Below are 20,914 nucleotides of genomic sequence, written 5' to 3' on the forward strand. Positions count from 1 at the left end.
ATTAAATAAATAATTAAATAGTGATCTACTATTACTATAATCATTTTCAAGTTTCTCTTGATTTGGTTTGCTTATGACTTACCAAAAAATGACTATCTCACCTCTACTTTAAAATACAAGAAAATAAGTCTTTGTACTATAATTTTGAGGAATTTCATAAGTAAATCTATGTTTTTAAATACCAATAACTTATGGGGTACTGTAACATAGGTCATGCTAATTATGTAAGGATTTATAGTAGTATATATTATGATAGTATATAATGATTTATAATTAATATTCTACAGAAGAGAACATAAGTGAGTCAAAACAAAGAGGAAAAGATTTGTGTTATCCACTTTGATGGGTAGTTTATTTGCTGCAGTACAGTTACAGATGCTTACCCCTCTTGTTTCTTGTAGTTAAGGAGTAAAAACAATTAAAATAAAAAAAAGTATTTACAGAGTAAGTACAAGATCCGCAAACCACACAGTTAAAGTGTTGGCAGGGCTTTAATCATCCTTATGAGGATCCTTTTATTTACTCATGGTCAGACAACAAAATCACACTTTGACAATTTAATGAAAACACATTCACAAAGGAGATTAAAAATTCAACATCTTTAATAAACTAAGTGTTTGATATTTACAGCAAGGTTTCGCTCAATGGCTAAAATTCGGTGACCCTCCTGAAGGAGCCGACGATGGCGCAGGTGGCGCACCAGTCGCGGTACCTCCTGTACTCCCCAGGTCTCAGGAAGTACTGTCTGCCTCGGTAGTTGGGGTACTCATAGAAGATCCAGAAGCCATTCATAACATTACTGGAGTAGACATGGCGGTGATGGAAACGGTCAGACACACAGGGACAGTCATCCATGAACTCCATCATGTGGCCGCTGAAGTCGGGCTTCTCATAGATACGCAATCTGTAGGAGCCTCGATACTGTGGGACCAAAGGAAATGATGACTTCTGTAACCACAAGCTCATAAATAATCAAATTTAACAACACAAAAATATGCTCAGATGGCATCCTGGCTTTTTGAATGATCACAGACTTTAAAACAAATTGTCCTTGGCAGTCTTTTGTTGTCTTCTTACCAGTGGAATCATCTTGCACGAGCGGATACAGCTGCTGAAGCCCATCCACCTCTGGTAGTCGGGGTACTCTCCCCTCCTCATGAAGTACTGGTGGCCCATGAAGTTGGGTCGCTCATAGATCATGAAGCAGCCGCTCTCCACCCTGATAGAGTTGCAGCGGCTGAAGTACGAGTGAAGGTCCGTGCAGTCGTTGCCGCACTCATAGCTCCGACCCTGGAAGTTCTTGTCCTCGTAAAAGATAATCTGGTGGAGAATAAAAGTGTCACAAGCTCCAGTGCAAATCACATGTTTCAGCAAAGAAAGAATGAGAATTCAGCTCAACATAAAACATACTATACATAATGTAACTTACATTTAATGTGAGCAGAGAGGAAAAACAGTACTAACCTTGCCCATGGTCTCCGTTGGAGAGATTCCCCATGTTTTCAGGGCTTTTTATACTACCTCTTGACAAACAAAGTATTGTTATTCAAATTCTCTCGTAGTTATAATTGAAGGCTACTGGCACATGTTTACCTTTTTGTTGGAGCACAACATTGGGTCAGAAATATGGATTTGTATTTGAAAAAAAAGGATAAATAATTAACTGGTTTGGTGTTTTGACACACATGGACAAAGGAAAAGACTAGTATGGTATCCACACGTCCAGTAGACAATGGCTGCAGAACAATATGGAACAGCCCTTTTGCATTAAATATGTTGCATAACAGAGCAGGAAGCCATTCACTCTCCCTAACGCTCTACCTGAGCAACCCCACTGTGTGAAAATAAGTACAGTAAGTATACACTGTGCTGGTCTGTAAGCTACGTAAAGAAGTAAAGATTTTATTAGTTTGTTGTTATGTTATGTATGTATGTTATGTACTGTATGTGTGTGTGGGATGCTTGTGTCAACTTTGACTTCATGTACTAACGCCACATTTACCCTCCGGTTCAGGTGTTGTACCGCATGTTTCTTCAACTATCTGACAGTTTGGACTTAATGGACTACAATTCCCTTGATGTGTCACAGCCATGTTGACTCTTTGAAGACTCCCCCTTTAATAGTATAATATTACACAGCAAAGTAATGAGTATTTTGACTCATTTTGTTCGACGTATAGCAAAAAATGACTATTACTTTATGTCATGACATCGGTGTTCACCACAGGTTGTGTGTATTGTTTGTTTGATTACATATAATTGTTTATAAACATCAATAATGGAAGATGTTTTCCATTATGACATGACATATTTATTTGTAGATATAAAACCTTGATCTCTGAGGTTTATCCGTATCAAAAGGATAATGACGAGTCCTGTCTTAGTTTAACTTATAACTGCAAGAACTGTAGAGGATATGGATAAGATATGTCATCGTGTATGTGTAATATTAGTTCAAATGTAAACTTATATTTATGTTTAAATGATATTAGGGTTCTCACAGATGTTTGATATCAATGTTTGATATTATTTAGTTATAAGAAAAATAACTATGATTTTATCAATTGTATGATAAATGAGAGACACATGAAACATGTATTATACTTTGGTGTTTAGAAAGTACATTTTATGGGAATTGATTTTTTTCCCCAGAAACAAATGTGGACGATTTTTGTCATAAAATATTGTATATTAACTGTAATAACTACATTTTTTTGTTTTTTCTGCTTCTAAATATTAACACAACTGTAAACAGAATATGTATGATTCTCATAATTTATAGATGTATTATACAAGATATAATAATGGGTTTTGTAGCTACAATAAGACATTTATCATCTTAAGTCAATTTGTTTTGTGGGGTGTAATCGTTTTTTTATGCCGTGCATTTAGAAATATGTACTTAAACTATTTGTTATGTATTATTTTGAGACAGATCCATCAGTTTCCTGTCTCACACACTCCGGTCTGTGCTGCTACTCTTTATATGCTGTTTTGTGTTTAACACTAATTATATGGATGCATTGTGCCAGTATAGAGACCAGTTAATCCTATCAGGGGCACAAGTGGGAGAGGGCAACTCATGCATTGTTTTGTTTTTTTCAGCCTAAGCATAGAGCAGATTAAACTGCAGTGTACAGGCTAACCAGAAGCTATGGTTTACATTTAGTTTAGCCAGACAGTAGATGTTTTTCTCTTCTGTGACAATCAACTGGAAGAACAGAATTTTACAAAATGACAATAAAGCTTTGTTGTAATTATTATTATATTAATATGTGAGGCAACAAACCACCTGAGAACTGGCAGATAAACAGAAGAAAAGTATGAATGTTTTATGAAGCAAATGAAGTTTATTTATTATTTATTTATTATTAAACAGATGCAAAAAATGCATTGAAAAGAAGCTGGACTTCAGTTCAAGTCACTGATTCTCCTGAGGGAGCCGACTCTCGGGCTGACGCCTCCCCAGTCGCTGTATCTCCTGTACTCTCCGGGCCTCAGGTAGTACGCTCTGCCCTTGTAGTTGGGCTGGTCGTACATCAGCCAGTGGCCGTCCATCACGTTACAGGAGTTGAAGTCGGACATGCTGAGGCGGTCCTGGACATTTGGGCAGTCGTCCACCAGCTCGTGCATCTGGCCGGACATGTCAGAGTGTTCGTAAAGCCTCATCCTGTAGGAGCCTTGGTACTGGCACAGGATGGAAAACTCTGTTACTATGTGCAGCACAATAATACATCTCAATGGTATCCAGATATTTTTTTAAGTCAGGTACCTGACTTATAATTCTTGATTAATAAACAAGCATTTAACAGCTATTTTTTATTTTTACAGCACCTTTAAACAAGATGTCAAACAAAGTCTTTGCGCCCTACCTGGGGGATCAAACGGCAAGATCTGACACAGTCATTCATGCCAATCATACGCTGGTTATCAGAGTACTCTCCTTTCCTTAGGTAGTACTGGTTGCCCATGTAGTTGGGCTTCTCGTAGACCATGAAGCAGCCGCTCTCTACCTTGATGGAGTTGCATCTGTTAAAGTAGGAGTGCAGGTCAGCACTGTCGCTGCTGCACTCATGAGAGCGCCCCTGGAAGTTTCTGTCCTCGTAAAAAATTATCTGCAAAAGCATAAAGATAGTTTTTAACACAGAGCTGTGGATGTCTAGTCAAGAAGAGGTACAAACCCAAATGATTATCAAATTAAATTACAGGTGTGTAGAAAGTGTGTCTTTACCTTCGCCATGGTTATGTTGGCATCAGACTGTATTAGCGGTCAGTCAATGCTGTCCCTGAGCCAAGGCACTGTGCTTTATAAAAAAAAAAAGAAAGGGCAGCTGTGTGGTTGCACAGCATAAAGCATTGTCATTCAAATATATCCCTCACAGTGATGATGGATCAGGGGCGGGGGTGTGTGTGTGGCTGGAAAAAATCTGTTTATGTGTAGATGACTCTTGGTGTGTGATGAGTTATTGTTCTTTCCTCCATATTCATCACAATTTCCCGCTCCCAGAAAATGCCACTGTACAATAGACTGATATACTGTGTGCAGTAGCACAGCATCAGCAAGATTAAATTGATATTTAACGTGGCCGACACATGATAAACTGTACAATCTATCATCTAAAGAGATATTTAGAGATTTCTTTTTTTTCTTTAATCTGAAACAAACATGGGCCAACATCATTTCTGAGGTAGAATACATATTACCTCATATGAAGGATTTACATAAATGCCTCACTCATCATAGATCAGATATAATCATTGCAGTTGTACAATAGTTGTAAAGGTTACAGTATTCACAACTTATGCTGTGTTTTTAAAAGTCTGCCCTGCTGCACCCTGCTGCACCCTACTATGACATGAACTACTACGACTACCATTGTGATCACTGTTTCACTATCTTTATTATGACTATTATTGCCACCATTCACCACTCCCCCAACTGGTGCCGTCAGACACCGCCTACCAAGAGTCTGGGTCTGTCCGAGGTTTCTTCCTAACAAAAAAGGGAGTTTTTCCTCGCCACTGTCGCAATAGCTACTGCTAATGCTTGCTCTTGAGGCAACCACTGTAATAGTTGGGGCTTCGTAAACTACAGAGTTTGGTCTAGACCTACTCTATCTGTAAAGTGTCTCGAGATAACTCTTGTTATGATTTGATACTATAAATAAAATTGAATTGAATTGAATTGAATTGAGGTCCTGCTCACAACTGAATGGACTATTAAGACTTCACAAGGTTCAACCCATCGGGCTACTTGCCCAAAAGTCAATTTTTACTGGCCCCTATACAAATAGTTTTTCTTATTAGTGGTTATCAAATAACTACGGAGCCCCTAAGGGGACATGAGCAAAAAAATAAAAAATCTTAAGTTTCATGTGCTCACGCAAAACCTTTTCATGTGCGCACATGAAAGTTTCACGTGAGCACATGAAAGTTTGAGTTCAACACCCCTTGGATCTAGTTCTCATAGAATTAATCGAACATCCTCTTTCCTTACGTTTAATCCATTCTCCTTGTATTTTGTGTACATCCACCTATATCCGTGGACTTGGCCAGATGTTTGTAACTGTTCATAAATGAAAGTAATTGCCTGATCCAAATTGTTGTATCCCTTGCGCCGGAACAGATTAAAAGACTTTAAAATCCGTTTTAAATGTCGTATCGAAACAATATAATGGTGACGACTTGCAAGAAATGCAGCAATGTCCTTATAATGAAGACCTAGATTAAAATACAGTGCAACTAACTCCTGTACTGTAGTCATTTCTCTAGCTGTCACTGTCTCCAGTATGGCCCAGGCTACATCAATATACGGCTTTCATGTGCACACATGAAAGTTTCATGTGAGCACATGAAACTTAACTTTAAAAAAAATTCTGCACATGAAAGTTTTGCGTGAGCACATGAAACTAAACTAAAATTGTTATATTTTGTTGTTTTATCGACATCCTCTACTGCCACCCAAGAAAACTCTTCCAGGATGCTTGAAACGCTCTCTTTGGCTTTAGCTCATACACAGCCATCATTTTCTTCTTCTTCTTCTAACAAGACTGGCGTCAATAGTCCAGAATGCGTTTGATGGAGCCGACCCTGGCGCTCCTGCCGCCCCATTCAATAAACCTCTTGTACTCTCCAGGCCTTATCAGGTACATCCTTCCGCAGTAGTTAGGGTGCTCATAGAAGAGCCAGTTGCCGTCGGTCACGTTGCAGGAGAAGATGTCGTTCACTTGGAAGCGGTCTATGACGCTGGGGCAGTCGTCCATCAGGTCCATCATCTTACCTCCGAACTCGAGACGCTCATACAGGCGCATGTTGAACGCCCCTGGCTGCTGGTTTTGAAAAAGAGAGAGGAATCATTTAGTAAAGCACATAATATAAAACATATTATACATTTTATCATGTGCCATTTTTATTGTGTTTCTGTAATGATGACATGAGGGCTGGATGCATTGCAGTGCCCTTGGAAAACAGATAGTGGACGTGGATTAGAATATCTGACATCCGGCACGTGAGAGACACAGCAGATGCTTTATACCTGCACTGTACATCCGGTAAACCAGACTAACCGTCTATTGAATCATGTTGAAGCCCAAGTGTTGATGCTTGCGCAGTATACCTGTGTTGACTTTCGGTGACTACAATATAGCATCTACCAACTAGGGTGGCCTTCAGGTAAAATAAAAAGCGAAAGGCCCTCTCTAGAGCAGGTGTTTGGTTTGTCTGTTCTGGGCTACTGTAGAAACATGGCAATGTAACATCTTAGTTTATGGCGGCTATACACTAATGAAAACATTTTTTTTTTTTTTTTAACCTTTATTTATCCAGGTAAGTCGATTGAGAACAAATTCTCATTTGCAACGACGACCTGTCACATTCACACAGTTACACATCATACCTGGAAGCTGCCCAGTACAACCACAGTCTGATCTGCTGGCCACTGAGCAACTCCCCTGGAGCGGTTGGGGTTAAGGGCCTTGCTCAAGGGCACCTCAGTAGTGGTGAGGGAGGGACAAGTTATGTATATTATATTCCATTTCTGCCAAAAGATCCACCTAAATCCTACACACTGCTCCTTTAACACATAAGCATGATGTAAATGAGGCATGCTGCTTAAACGTCTACTGAAGAGACTAAACTTGGTGGCTGACAAAAACATCTGTGAAGGGATGAGGAGACTGTAACCTTCCTTAAATTTGTACATTAAACCAACCTAAATACCATATATCTATCATGTTTTCTAAAAGAAATGTCCGACCATTTGGGGTTTGAGTGGAGTTCTTTTAATTACGTCATCTCACTTGTTCCTCTCTTCTGCAATGGTTGCACCTGACTGGAGAATTAGCGCCACCAACTGTTTATCTTGATAAGCCCAACTCCTAATATTTATCTATATTTAGCATTTTTTGTAAAAAATTGGATGGAAATCTGGCACGAGATACTTTCTGGTGCGCACAAGATTATTGTGTAAGGCTAACAAAACGATAGTACTGCTAACATAATGTGGCCAAAGTTATTATTTCACATTCACAGGCCCCCATGAAGAAATTCTAAGTAATGAAAACAACACTGTCGGCGCATTCCACATGACGCAAGCCTTCGGCGATCGCGCACCAACCACACCCCTCCTCCACGTAGTTGCTAGTAGCGTTTATTCTGTCAATAAAGTAGGACACAGAGGATTAAAAAAAAAACATGACGGACTCTTCAGAAGAGGTAATTATCTTGAAATGTTTTGTCTCCAAAGCTGAACGCTGCTGTTGTCCTTTCTCAGCGGATACGTGAAACACATCACTCGAGCTTCTGCGCACGAAAGTCAGCGGACTACACCATTTAGTAAACATAGCCATGATGAGAAATACAGAAAGTGTTTTATGGAGCTGGTATGCTTAATTAGCTTTGTATCAATTAATTTGGCAATGGCTTGAATGTATCCGACGTTCATTAATATCAAATAGCCGCGCACTATAGCTTTAAGTATGTTGATGACACTATCAGTTACATTTTGTTGCGTTTTCAGGAAGATGAATACCTCCTCTGCAGCCATTCTGACTGTACACAGATTGGTTTCTCGTGAGCACGAGATACTTTTGTGTGCTTACAAGAAAAGTATCTCACGCTCACTAAAAAGTTTCTTGTGCACAAAAAAAAATTATTCCCCATGTCCCTTTAGGGGCTACGTAGAAATCTGGGTGTAAGGATGAATTGTTCTAGTCAGAGAAGAGAATTTCCATCCAATCATCCACAGTGATATGATCATACCAATATCCAATATTTAACATTATACAGTATAGCTCAATATATAATTAAACTAATGTATCTGTATAACCCTGGTTGGTGTACAAGTTTCCAGAAACAGGAGCTCACCGCGTGGATGAGGCGACAGGAGCAGACCGAGGCGATGGCACTCATCCAGTGTTGGCTGTCAGGATACTCTCCTCTCTTCAGGTAGTACTGGTTCCCACTGTAGTTGGATTTTTCATAGATCATGAAGCAGCCGCTCTCCACCTTGATGGAGTTGCAGTTTTTCAGGATGCACATCAGGTCCGCACAGTCATTGCCGCACTCAAAATTGCACCCAGAGAAGTTCTTGTCCTCATAGAAGATAATCTAGACACAGAAATTGAAATGGTTTTTAATTGTATCACTAATCATGCTGCAAAATCTGTTCAACATACAGAAATAAACTGCATTTTTCTGATTAATTGACACTTTTCTGGGTATTTTCAAGTTTTGAATACACTTTCTCCTCTTTTGATTTTGAAAAAATAACCAGAAATGTAGTTCAATAATTCAAAAGAAAAGCCTGGATGCCTGATTGCACTTTCACAATAAGAGCATTTCTTATCCCATATCAACATGAAGAGCGTTCTGTCATCTTCTGATGTTTACCTTCGACATGTTGGCCCGTTTTCCTGCGTTGCCCTGTGTGATCCATCCAGCTCTTTGAAGACTCCCACCTGTCACATATATAGTGAATGTGAAATGCAGACTCTGCATGTGTCATTCATATTGTAATAGCCAGGAATCTTTGCTGTTTTGTGCCGCGGTGTTTCCCTGAAGAGATGTTTAGGAGTTACGTTTGTACAGGTGAGAGCTGACAGGTTGTTTGGGGTCGGTGTGGTGTTGTAACAGGAGGTTTCTGTAATGAAACAGTCCAGAACTCTTTGTCATCACTGAATGGGTGCTGTGTTTTTTTTGTACACCTCCTAATATTAATCTTTTTATTTTCTAGTTTATGCTTTCATCAAAGCTGCTCATGGATGGATGATTTCTGGCATCAGTGGAGTTCTTGGTATGGATTTTAGGCAAAAATTCAGTTTTAGGTTTTAGATTCAAGTGTTTTAATATTCACAGGTAATACTATTATTTACAGCTCCTTTATATATGTTGATTTGATATATGTTGATGTATTTAACAGTGACCATACCAATTACAGATCATCTGTTCATTCATTCAACTGTCTTTGAAGATGATGATATTACCAAAATTATATCATTTGTGTGTCTTTTATGTCCACAGCATGTTATTGATACATTTTAACTCTCTACCACTGCCCTCTGGTGGGGAGGTTCATTTCTCTCCACATAAATACACATGCACAGGAACTACACACTGTTAAAGGTTTAAATGTCTAATTCCAAGAACAATTATCCTTGTATTCATTTGTAGGATAATCTGTATGTGTTCTTTGTTAACCTAATGTTAAAACAAATCCACCACATTGTTCATTTAGCAGCTACTCTGGAGCTTTTGATCTTCTCACAGTTTTCATAGTTGTCAGAGAAAAATAGATGTTAAAATTTCACTTTAAGGACTTTGTGGGGTTCAAAGTTCACTCTTGACCTCCCATGACAACTGGGCAAACTTTGATCTAAAGCTCCAAAACAGCTACTAGATTTATTTGAATTGTTTATGTGTAAATGAAAAGTGCACTGGGTAAAAGGGGGACAGGCAGACAGACTTTTCTTCAGCTTTACAATAGATAACGCTTGAGTCTCAGTGTGGTTAAGTGTCATCGCTTGCAGGATTTTATTCAAGCCTCTGATGAGAGTCAGGATGTCGGGCCATGACCCCTTCACATCCTCATGTGAAAACATGCCCTCCAGACGCAGAGAGCAAGAACAAAACTGAATACAATTGAGCACTGACGCCATTTTATTCAGCGTGTGAAACAAGGCAAACAGCAGACATTTCACAAGAATCGTTCTTCTGTCTTTAGAGATCCATGAGGCGCCTGATGGAGCCGATCCTGGAGTTGTTGCCGCTCCACTCGTTGAAGCTCTTGTACTGGCCGGGCCGGACGTAGTAGTGACGCCCCCTGTAGTTGGCGTGCTCGTAGATGAGCCAGTGGCCCTCCACGTTGCAGGAGTTGAAGTTGGACATGTGGAAACGATCCATGAGGTTGGGGCAGTTGTCTGTCAGCTCCATCATCTCACCTACCATGTCGAAATGCTCGTAGAGCCTCATCCTGAAGTTGCCGCTGTGCTGCAGAGGGCGGGAAGATCAGAGGGTTACATCTCAACAAAAGTTACTATTTTTCACACGTCACTCAGAATTTTAAATCTTAACAAAAAGATAATGATGCCTTTAAAAAGCAAATACTGTTTAATTATTTTTTAAAGATAAAAGTTCAACATTTTGGGAAATACGCTTATTTGCTTCGTCAGATGAGAAGACTGATACCACACGTCTGTACCATAGACTGTAAAAAAAGATGGACGACGTGTCTCCATAGCATTATTATGGAACCCATGCAACTTTTAGGCAAGGCCCGCCCTTCAATTGCATTCATACGCTACTATTGGCCAGGTGTCCACGCTTACGCAAGGTAACGTAACACAATTTGTTCAGGTCCTATCCCCTGACCAATCAGCTATCCTAACCTTAACCACTCGAGGTCAATTCCTAACCCCAACCAATCGGGCTACTTCTTAGGGCAGGACTTGCCTAGAAGTTACATGGAATCCATAATAACGCGTCTCCATATCCTACCGCTGTACAAAAGTGAAGCCAATATATCCTGGATACGGGCGCTGCAATTTTGGAATTTTGGAACCAGAGTTTGCGCAGAAGTGTTCGGGCGGAGGAACTGCTGTATCCAAGTTCCCGCCCATACACCCAACCTGACCAATCGCGAGTCAATCACAGCTGTCAATCATGGCGTTTCACCCCGTTTTTATAGTATCAAATAACTAATAAAAACCAAACTTTTCAGAAAAATGAACACTTGAACAAACATCATGACCAAAACAATCTTTGAGAAAAATGTATTTGATTTTTTAATTGGCCCATGTTCCATCCGGGAACATGGGCCATACTCAGCCATTATGACCTATACTGCAGCCAACCACCAGGGGGAGATCAAGATGTTTGGGCTTCACTTATACAGTCTATGCATCAATCCCTGGTCTGTACGGTAAAAATGTAAGCTACCAAGAGCAGATAGTTAGCTTAGCTTAGCATAAAGACTGGAAACAGGTGGCAACAGCCTGGCTCTGTCCAAAGATGACACAGTTGGCCTACAAGCGCCTGTAACGGAGGATCAAAAGATATAACTTGTCATTCACTGATTAAAGTTATAGTTGGGTTTAGGAGGGTTGTTTATAAAACAGTATTATATTTAATATCACCCTTTTTTTGCAAAGTAGATGCATAGCGGAATGTGCCTTAAGTTATTGTTTTTTTTGGTTTGTTTTATTTTCTTGACATATATATATATATATTTTTGTTTGTTTGTTGTATTGCTTGTTTCATTTTTTGAAGGTCCCTTAAATTGCTTAATTGTATGCATACATTTCACTTAATCTGCAATTTAGGGGACAGGCTACTTAAATATTCCCTAAATGAAGTAGTGAAACCTCTCTATTATTAATACGAAGGCAGATGAGGAGCAAAAGCAGCTTGACTGCTGTCTGTTTATGATCAAATTCAGTTGTTTTATCCCTTAAAGTTATTTATTCAGACTACATAGCTTACTATAAAAGGTTTAGAGGCAGCATTGTGAATCAGTTTAAAAACGATATATAAATGTGTAAAGATTACAACCGGTTGAGATAAAAAATTAATCGTGATGCAATTTTTAAGTGGCCTAGGGCGTAATCTACTTTAGATTTCACTTGTTTGACTTCAAACGTCACTACGTCTTCTTAGTTTATTTATTTGAAGAGATTTTTTTCTATTTATTGAGTTATATTTTTGTTATTTAAGATAAAATACAATGTCAGTTGCACTTTTGATAAGAGGACACATCTGTTGTTTTGTTTGTTTATAGAAATAAAGGAATATTTTTAGGTCCTTTGTTGGCAGCTCATTCTGTTCAAATAAATCCTGAGAAAAATCGTATCGTGAATTTAAAACCATGAATTGAATCGTGAGTTGAGTTGAGTGTAGTATATTATTTTACAGAAGGCCTTACCACGGGGATCATGCGGCAGGACCTGACACACTCAGTCATGCCGGTCATTCCCAGGTAGTCGTTGTACTCTCCCCTCTTCATGAAGTACTGGGTTCCCATGTAGCCGGGGCGGTCGTAGACCATGAACATGCCGCTCTCCACCCGGATGGACCGGCAGCGGTCGAACATGGAGTGCAGGTCAGCGCAGTCACTCATGCACTCATAGTGCTGGCCTCCAAAGTTCCTGTCCTCGTAGAAGATAATCTGACGGAGCAGAATGAGTCACATTCAGATGTTTAATCACAATGACCAACCACAGAGAGCCAGTGCTGCACTTGGTCAGTGTTTGGGAAGGTTACTGTGTTTGGAAATGTAATAGGTTGCAAGTTACCCTATTTAAAATGTAAAGTAGTGTAACTATTTCAATTACTTTATCAAAGTAATGTAAATTATCACTTATTATTAAATTTCTTATGACTGTTTTCAACTGTTAACCATTTTCAAATGTTTAGACCTGACAGCAGTACTTAACAGTGACTACTGTCAAACTCCTTTTAAAATCCTTCATCACATGAATTACGATTGTGATGATTTCATTTTGAAGAACAGCCACCACAAAGTCCACCACTTCAGCACCTCTTTTTAATATGAGATCATTCTGAGGTCACAGATTTAAAATCAATAACAAAACAACAACAAAAATATCACGGCACACACAGCCCCAAATATGAAATAAAACAATTATTGATGTTGATAGAATTTTGTAGTGATGGCCAAATGAAGCTTTGTGAACCATTTTCTCTTTTTTAAGAGCCCACTAGTAAGTAAGTAAGTAAGTAAGTAAAGTTTATTTGTATAGCACCTTTCACAGATAAAAATCCCAAAGTGCCTCACAATAAAATGTAATACAATACAACAAATTAAAATACAAGAAAATGTAAATACAAATAGAAAACAATAACAATAACAACGATAATAAACAACCATAAAAAACCCTCTACTAACTAAAAGCCAGCAGAGTCTTCAATTGCTTTTTAAAAGAGTCGACAGAATTCACACAACGTAGAGAGGGAGGCAAGTCATTCCACAGCCTAGGAGCCACTGCTTGGAATGATCGATCCCCTCTAGTTTTAAAACGAGTACGGGGAACCACTAATAGCCTCTGACCTAATGACCTCAGACTACGGGTGGGAGTATGAAGATGTATCAAGTCAGAGATGTAGGGAGGAACTTGACCGTGCAGGGCTCTAAAAGTAAGGACCAGGATTTTAAATTGAATTCTATACTGGACTGGTAACCAGTGAAGTGCTGCTAAAACAGGCGTGATGTGTGCTCTTTTGTTAATGTGAGTTAAAAGCCTTGCAGCAGAGTTCTGAACAGCCTGGAGACGGTAAAGCTCCTTCTTACTCAGACAGGTAAAAAGACTGTTACAGTAATCCAAACGTGAAGAAATTAAAGCATGAATGATCATCTCTAATTCACCCTTAGTCACAAGTGTTCTTAACTTGGAAATATTTCTCAGTTGGAAGAAACAGTTCCTAACTAATTGTTTAGAGTGGAGCTCCAAAGACATGGCTGAATCAAAAACAACACCTAAGCTCCTGAGGCTCGGCTGGACAGACGAGCCTAAGTCACCAATATGCTGCTTTATCTCAGGGATTCCACTTTCAGGGGCAATAATTTTAAATTGTGTTTCTGTTTTATCTGAGGTCAGAAGCAAAAAGTTGTCACATACCCACTGTTTGATACTAGTCAAACAGTTTATTAAAGATGACAGTTTAGAGAACTCAGTTTCCTTAAAGCAGCCATATTATGCTCATTTTCAGGTTCATAATTGTATTTTAAGGTTGTATCAGAATAGGTTTACATGGTTTTTCAATTTTCAAAAAACACCATATTTTTGTTGTACTGCACCGCTCTCTCTCACTGCTGCAGATCCTCTTTTCACCTGGTCTCTGTTTTAGCTACAGAGTGAGACCTCTTTTCTTCTTCTTCTTCTTCTGTACTATCTTTGATTGCACTGCACATGCCCAGTAGCTCAGATGTAGATCATGTCAGCTAGCTAGCTCCATAGACAGTAAAAGAAAGGCTGTTTCTACAACTTCGGTCAGTTACAAGGCAGGATTAGCTGGGAGACTTCTAAATGAGGGCGCACATGGAAGTAGTTCTTTTGTAGATTATGGTGAACTTGTGTGTGTTGTAGCAGTGCTTTGCTACTGAGAACGAGGTAGCATGCTAGCGTTAGCATGCTAACGCTACGAGCTAATGGTTGCGGTCAGCCTGCTTGTTTCGGCTTGTGACGTCACAAGCCGTGCCGATTTTGAACAGCTCACCCAGAGACTGAAGGCAGGACACATTCAGAAACCGTATCTCACTCTAAACAGCATGGATGGATTTTTTTCAAAGTTTGTATGTGTGTGGAAGCACCAGAGACACAACATAACACCCCAAATCCCAGAAAAAGTGATTTTTTCATAATATGGGCACTTTAAACGAGCAGTTCTAACAGTTGGATATCATCCGCATACAGATGGTAAGATATGTCACTAAATTGACTAATTATCTGTCCTAGAGGAAATATGTACAAGAGGAACAGAATAGGTCCCAAGACAGAACCCTGAGGTACCCCACACGACAACTCTGCAGTTTCAGACATTATCTGATTCACATAAACACTAAAACTTCTATCAGAAAGGTAGGATGAGAACCATTTTAAAACTGATCCAGACATCCCAACCAGATCACGAAGTCTATTTATCATAATGTTATGATCAATAGTGTCAAAAGCAGAAGTAAGGTCCAATAGGATCAAAGCTGTATATTTCTTAGAGTCAGCTGACATCATAATATCACTAGAAACTTTAAGTAGAGCAGTTTCCGTAGAATGCTTTTTACGGAAACCAGACTGGAATTTGTCAAACAACTCTTGATTCTCTAGGAAAAGGGTGAGTTTCTCTGCTACAACTTTTTCTAAAATATTTGACATAAATGGTAGTTTGGATATTGGCCTGTAGCTCTTAGGTTGTAGTGGATCCAAACTGGGCTTTTTAAGTACAGGCTTAACAACAGCATGTTTAAAAAAACTAGGAATGACACCAGTTAAAAGTAAAGTATTAAGAATCTTAACAATACAGGAGCTAATGAAATCAAGTCACTAGATGGGGCTCTCTCTTCAACAAATTTCAAATTTTTGTATGAAATGTTTTTTTTTATATTTCCAGCACTGGAACGCGTTTTTATCCGTAGCCATAGTGGCAACTCTCAGACAGCTTGAGAGGCAATTTAACAGTCAGACGGGTGGCGCTGCCAATTCAAACACGAGAACCAATCGAAAGCATCTGAATGGCAAAAGAAGACACTGTGCACATGACAATTATCCAAAGCAACAGAATTAATATTATTCAACATATAGCCTAGCTTTTTACAGAAAATATTCACCTGTAACCCCCAATGTCATCATGAACATTTTCATGGGTAACTGTAATTTAATTACACATTTTTTTCTCAGTAACTGTAACAGATTACCTTAATTTTGTAATCTTTACCAAGTTACTATTAACTAGTTACTCCCCAACACTGCACTTGTTTGCACATTGTCTTCATTTGTAAAGTAAAACTGGACACAAACCTTTCCCATGACGGCTGTTGTTCAAAGCGCTTCCTGTGTTTTTGATCACCAAAGCTGAAGTCCATCTTTATATACAAGTGTGTTGTTATTCAGATGAGGCCTGGTGTCAGCAGAGACCCTACAGGAGTCCTCCTACTCCTGTTTGTCATGTCCACTGTTACAGACACTGTGCAGCTTCTAGCAAAAGCCACAACATGGATGGGCTGGAACAGTCAATGCTGAGCTCTTTTAGCTATCTTCTGTTTGTTTTAAATCAGATAGAGTTGGTGTATCCGTAGAGTGTATCAAAAATATGTTGTAAATATGGGCAGATAGATATATGAATAACTGTAAACAGTGTTTTCTAAATATTTTCTGTACTGTAGCTACCATCAGTTACATGGTGTGAATAGTAGCCCCATTGTCACTAGAATAGAATAGAATACACTTTATTGTCCCTGAGGGGAAATTTGTCTTGGACATAGTGCTACAATCTGTTGCTTCACAACAACATAAACAACGTGTAACAGAAAAAACATTCTATACAATAAAATAAAATCAACATAAAAATGAGATCAGCAAAGCGTCCTAAGACACAAAAGAAGGACACACATGACAGCAGAGACAACACAACATCCTAAGAATTAACTGTAATAATTTAAGTGCAAAAAGTGCTGGTGTATTTATTGCACCCCTGCTCTACTGGGCTAAGATTTACTATTGGAGTTCAGCAGCTTGATGGAAGTTGGAATAAATGATAACTTTAGTTTGTTTTACATCTCGGCACACAGAATCTTCTCCCTGATGACAGAAGTTTATATTCTGGAAAGAGATAGTGTAGAGAGTCTGCAGTGATTCTTTCAGCTTGTTTTCTGACAGCTTGCTCGTACAGGCTATGTATGGGCTTGTACTGTTTCCTCCCTATTATCCTCATAGCTGTCTTGTGTGTGCTGACCAGCCTGCTTTTTAGCTGCACTGTTAAGTTGCCAAAAATCAGCTGTGAGTCCATATCTGATGATGCTCTCCAGAATCGCCTGGTAGAACATGAGCATGATCTGGCTGCTTAAAAAGTATAATATCTGCTGCAGTCTATTGCACAGGTGGTCAATGTGTGTTTTCCAGCAGAGAATATTGTCTATATGGACACCTAAGTATTGATGCTTTCTGTCATTCAGTCTGTGGGAATGTGACTGACAGACCAAAATAGAGGAAAATACCAAAGTTATTTGAATGTCCAACAGTGTGGATCTCATAGAAAATAAATAAAACCAGCAATAAATACTAAATTCTTAAAGTACTAATACTTTTTGTTCTTGTGAAGTATGTGTGGTAATGGGGTCTTGTATTAATGTTGTGTTCACAACACACAGGTGAAGAGAACCACAACGCGGACTTTAAGCGGACTGTATTTAGAACACGTCCCGAGCAGGTCCGAGTACAGTTCGTTCAAGAGGGGTTGGAGTCCCTTCGGAGTGTTCACATATGCGCAAAAAAAACTCATTAGGGCACCTGGGTAGCTCACCTAGTAGAGCACACACCCATACACAGAGGTTTATTCCTCAATGCAGCAGCCGCGGGTTCGACTCCAACCTGCGGCCCTTTGCAGCATGTCATTCCCCCTCTCTCTCTCTCCCATTTGCTGTCCTACAGAGGCCTAAAATGCCAACTAATAGGTATGAGTTCTTCTGGAGGGCCATAATGGACCAAGAGTGAAAAGACTTATTCATGATCAGAAGTAGTATAAGTTTAAGTATTAAGCGTGGGAAACAGAAAATAATAACAAAATAACAATAGTTTTATGTGTGTCCAAAGACGATTTCTTTGTACCCAAAATGTCTGTTTTACGAGCCCGTTAGTTTAATCAGTCAAAACCAAAATATTTATTCACAAGCACAGAGAAAATTGTTTACAATAGATTCATTTATTACGTTATTTAAAACAATATCATATTGATTTTGCCAGGTCAATCTCTTTATCATAGCTGAATGAAACATCCCACTCCTTATTGTACCACATATTTTATTAACATTACCCCAAATAGATGTCTTTTAGAGGAAGGAAATGGGTGCTTTGGTGAAACTAATGTAAATTAAATAGCATCAAATGAGATTCCTGATTAAAAATCTGTGATTCTGCGGAAGGACCCGGTGGTGGCGCAGGTGGCCCCCCAGTCACTGAACTTGCGGTACTCTCCGGGCCTCATGAAGTACTGCCGGCCGCGGTAGTTGGGGTGCTCATAGAGGGTCCAGTAGCCATCCATGACGTTGCAAGAGTAGATGTCACGGCTGCGGAAATGATCCTGCACCGACTCGCAGTCATCGCTGAACTCCATCATCTGACCCTGGAGGTTGGGACGCTCGTAGATGCGCATGCGGTAAGGGCCCTCGCTGGTCTGGAGAAACACAGTTATGTGAAATACAAAGTTAGAACAGGAAGTGCATCAGGACAAGGGGCTCCACTGAGTGTCTGAAGTGTTTCTTTAACCAGGATGCTCTTCTGTCTTATTTTGTCCTGAATCTACTCATGACTATTCAATTCAATTCAATCTTATTTAAACTCAAATCATAACAGGAGTTATCTCAAGGCACTTTACAGATAGAGTAGGTCTAGACCACACTCTATCACTCAATTCCCCCCAAGCATTTGGTGCGACAGTGGCAAGGAAAAACTTCCTTTAAACTGGCAGAAACCTCAGACAGAACGAGGCTCTTGGTGGGCGGCCATCTGCAGCTGCTGTTTGGGACATAGAGACACAGATACAGATATGGAGAAATATGATTCATAATAGTTATAGCAGTTGTGCAGGTATGATGAACAGTGGCAATTATAGTAACAATAAAGATAATAAAACTATGGCTAGTAATAATAGTAGTAGCAGTGCAGGGCGTAGCAGGGCGTTGAGCAGGACCACGGCAGCAACCATCTAGTTTAGTATCTTGTGGAAGTTTATGTTCGGTAGGAGGATAAGCAGAAAAACAAAATATACAATATATTTAGTATTCTTTGCATTATGCAGACACAAAAAATACAGAAAACCGAACAAAGCGCACATGCAGGGACTTAAAAACACACATAACAAGTTGCTTCTCATAATCCTTAACCTCTAAACCATCTAAATCAAATAATATTTCATTAATTATCCTTTGTTACTGTCTGAAGAGCTCATATAAAACAGGGTTTGCACCAAGGAGCATTCATTCCTCTTCATTGTCTCTGAGGTCCACACACGTCACAAAAACAATACATATGACACAAAATATTGACTCACATAGGAGAAAGTACGACAGGAGCGGATGGTGTCGTTGTAGCCCATCCAGCGCTGGTAGTCTGGGTACTCTCCTCTGGTCAGGACGTACTGGTAGCCGGTGTAGTTGGGCTTCTCATACAGCACCCAGCAGCCGCTCTCCACCTTGATGGAGTTGCAGCGGCTGAAGTGGGGATGCATGTCAGGGCAGTCGATGTCGCACTCATAGGAGCGACCCTGGTAGTTCCTGTCCTCGTAAAATGTGATCTGAGTCCAGGAGAGGAAGCAGAAACGGGGAGAGATCAGTTAGCCACAGGGCACAATAACATTCATAAAACACTGATGAATTACATACAGCATCTTATATTTACATTATAAACTTAAGGGCTGCAACTAACGATTATTTTCATTATTGATTAATCTGTCGATTATTTTCTGGATTAATCGATGAGTTGTTTGGTCTATAAAACGTCAGAAAATGGTGAAAAATGTTGCTCTCCAAGTACACAGAAACACACGGTTAAAAACAAGGATAACACAGTTAACATAAACATGCATATTATGCCTTTTATACTGTAAGTAAAAGGACACAATATAACACAAACCAAAGATTTGAATCGAATAATCGATTAGTTGTTTGGTCTATAAAATGTCAGAAAATGGTTAAAAGTGTTAATCAGTGTTTCCCAAAGCCAAAAATTACGTCCTCAAATGTCTTGTTTTGTCCACAACTCAAAGATATTCAGTTTACTGTCACAGAGGAGAGAAGAAACTAGAACATATTCACATTTATAGAAGCTGGAATCAGAGAAGTTTTACTTTTTTTCATCAAAAATGACTCAAACCGATTAATCTATTATTCAACAGTTTATTGCCATGCAACTAAGTTGGTAGGAATTTGGTGCAGTGCGCAATGTTTTCTTCTCCCCGAGGATAAAAGACTACAACTTACCGATTCATCTTTGCAGCTCTAATAAACTTTGCACAATCTGCAAGGGTTATGGTCATGCCAATGAAGAACATTTTATTGTTGCAGTAGTAACCATGTCCCTGCTGTATATACAAGAAGTTATTTAACTTCCTTTTTCTTTTTCCTGCATGCTGATTTTCTTCAACATAAAGCCAGTAAAAGAAGTCAGACAGTTTTAAATGTGGGTGATTTACATTAGTAGTCGTAGTAGTTTCCCTCCCAGGACATAATCATGATGTAAATAGCTACACAACAGTTACAGCAGCTTTGTTAAACTGCTGCCTTTTTACCAAAGAGATCTGATATCTTTAGAAGTTGCATTAATCTCCAGTATTTTCTACATTGCTCTGGTTATAATTATAGTGTGTTCAACCATTTGCTAGCGGGTTTGTGAACACCATTATAGACAGAAAACATACCTTACTCATCCTGGAAAGAGTGCTGGAGCCAGTCACCTACAGAAAATGGTGGTCTCACAAAGCAGCACCAGAGCCCCGCTATATAAACCTCAATCAAAGGGTTAGCCGATCCCACTTTAGCTGTTTTTTCAATGAGCGGGGATTTAACGCGCTGGCATCGCTGCCAAAGGTCTTGATCCAGGGCATAGAGCAAAAATCCCTGAATCATCAATGCAAAAGTCCTACCAGGCAAATTACTGACCCACTGGTCCCTCTTTATTGATATGCACATCAGAGACAC

At 39.4% G+C, this 20,914-nt stretch overlaps 5 protein-coding genes across 7 annotated transcripts; all 5 read right to left on the minus strand.

The window, feature by feature from the left end:
- Positions 1 to 584: 584 nt before the first annotated feature.
- On the minus strand, positions 585 to 1,723 carry si:dkey-57a22.15 (uncharacterized protein LOC795575 homolog). Its single transcript, XM_031300596.2, has 3 exons — positions 1,465 to 1,723; positions 1,078 to 1,320; positions 585 to 921 (listed from the first exon to the last, which is right to left on the minus strand). Exons 1-3 carry the CDS (start codon positions 1,471 to 1,473, stop codon positions 649 to 651), a joined length of 525 nt encoding a protein of 174 aa, XP_031156456.1. The 5' UTR covers positions 1,474 to 1,723; the 3' UTR covers positions 585 to 648.
- Positions 1,724 to 3,307: 1,584 nt separating this feature from the next.
- Positions 3,308 to 4,444, minus strand: LOC116050361 (gamma-crystallin M2-like). 2 transcript variants are annotated; one of them, XM_031300475.2, is made up of 3 exons: positions 4,232 to 4,444; positions 3,873 to 4,115; positions 3,308 to 3,687 (listed from the first exon to the last, which is right to left on the minus strand). In XM_031300475.2, the coding sequence occupies exons 1-3, from the start codon at positions 4,238 to 4,240 to the stop codon at positions 3,412 to 3,414; spliced, it is 528 nt and encodes a 175-aa protein (XP_031156335.1). In that variant the 5' UTR covers positions 4,241 to 4,444; the 3' UTR covers positions 3,308 to 3,411. The 2 variants fall into 2 exon arrangements, with proteins under 2 accessions (XP_031156335.1, XP_031156266.1); XM_031300406.2 differs by lacking the exon at positions 4,232 to 4,444 and having other exon boundaries at positions 3,873 to 4,127.
- A 1,612-nt stretch (positions 4,445 to 6,056) lies between these two features.
- LOC116050107 (gamma-crystallin S-1-like) lies at positions 6,057 to 9,104 on the minus strand. Of its 2 annotated transcripts, none has more exons than XM_031300195.2 (3): positions 8,890 to 9,104; positions 8,365 to 8,607; positions 6,057 to 6,326 (listed from the first exon to the last, which is right to left on the minus strand). In XM_031300195.2, the coding sequence occupies exons 1-3, from the start codon at positions 8,995 to 8,997 to the stop codon at positions 6,057 to 6,059; spliced, it is 621 nt and encodes a 206-aa protein (XP_031156055.1). In that variant the 5' UTR covers positions 8,998 to 9,104. The 2 variants fall into 2 exon arrangements, with proteins under 2 accessions (XP_031156055.1, XP_031156034.1); XM_031300174.2 differs by having other exon boundaries at positions 6,057 to 6,329; positions 8,890 to 9,099.
- A 1,028-nt stretch (positions 9,105 to 10,132) lies between these two features.
- On the minus strand, positions 10,133 to 16,192 carry LOC116050537 (gamma-crystallin S-1-like). Its single transcript, XM_031300721.2, has 3 exons — positions 16,023 to 16,192; positions 12,416 to 12,658; positions 10,133 to 10,485 (listed from the first exon to the last, which is right to left on the minus strand). Exons 1-3 carry the CDS (start codon positions 16,029 to 16,031, stop codon positions 10,216 to 10,218), a joined length of 522 nt encoding a protein of 173 aa, XP_031156581.1. The 5' UTR covers positions 16,032 to 16,192; the 3' UTR covers positions 10,133 to 10,215.
- A 1,711-nt stretch (positions 16,193 to 17,903) lies between these two features.
- Positions 17,904 to 20,875, minus strand: LOC116050005 (gamma-crystallin M2-like). The gene is made up of 3 exons (XM_031300097.2): positions 20,635 to 20,875; positions 19,270 to 19,512; positions 17,904 to 18,393 (listed from the first exon to the last, which is right to left on the minus strand). Exons 1-3 carry the CDS (start codon positions 20,641 to 20,643, stop codon positions 18,118 to 18,120), a joined length of 528 nt encoding a protein of 175 aa, XP_031155957.1. The 5' UTR covers positions 20,644 to 20,875; the 3' UTR covers positions 17,904 to 18,117.
- Positions 20,876 to 20,914: the final 39 nt, after the last annotated feature.

This window comes from Sander lucioperca, chromosome 8 (assembly GCF_008315115.2).
Source record: "Sander lucioperca isolate FBNREF2018 chromosome 8, SLUC_FBN_1.2, whole genome shotgun sequence".
NCBI lineage: Eukaryota > Metazoa > Chordata > Actinopteri > Perciformes > Percidae > Sander > Sander lucioperca.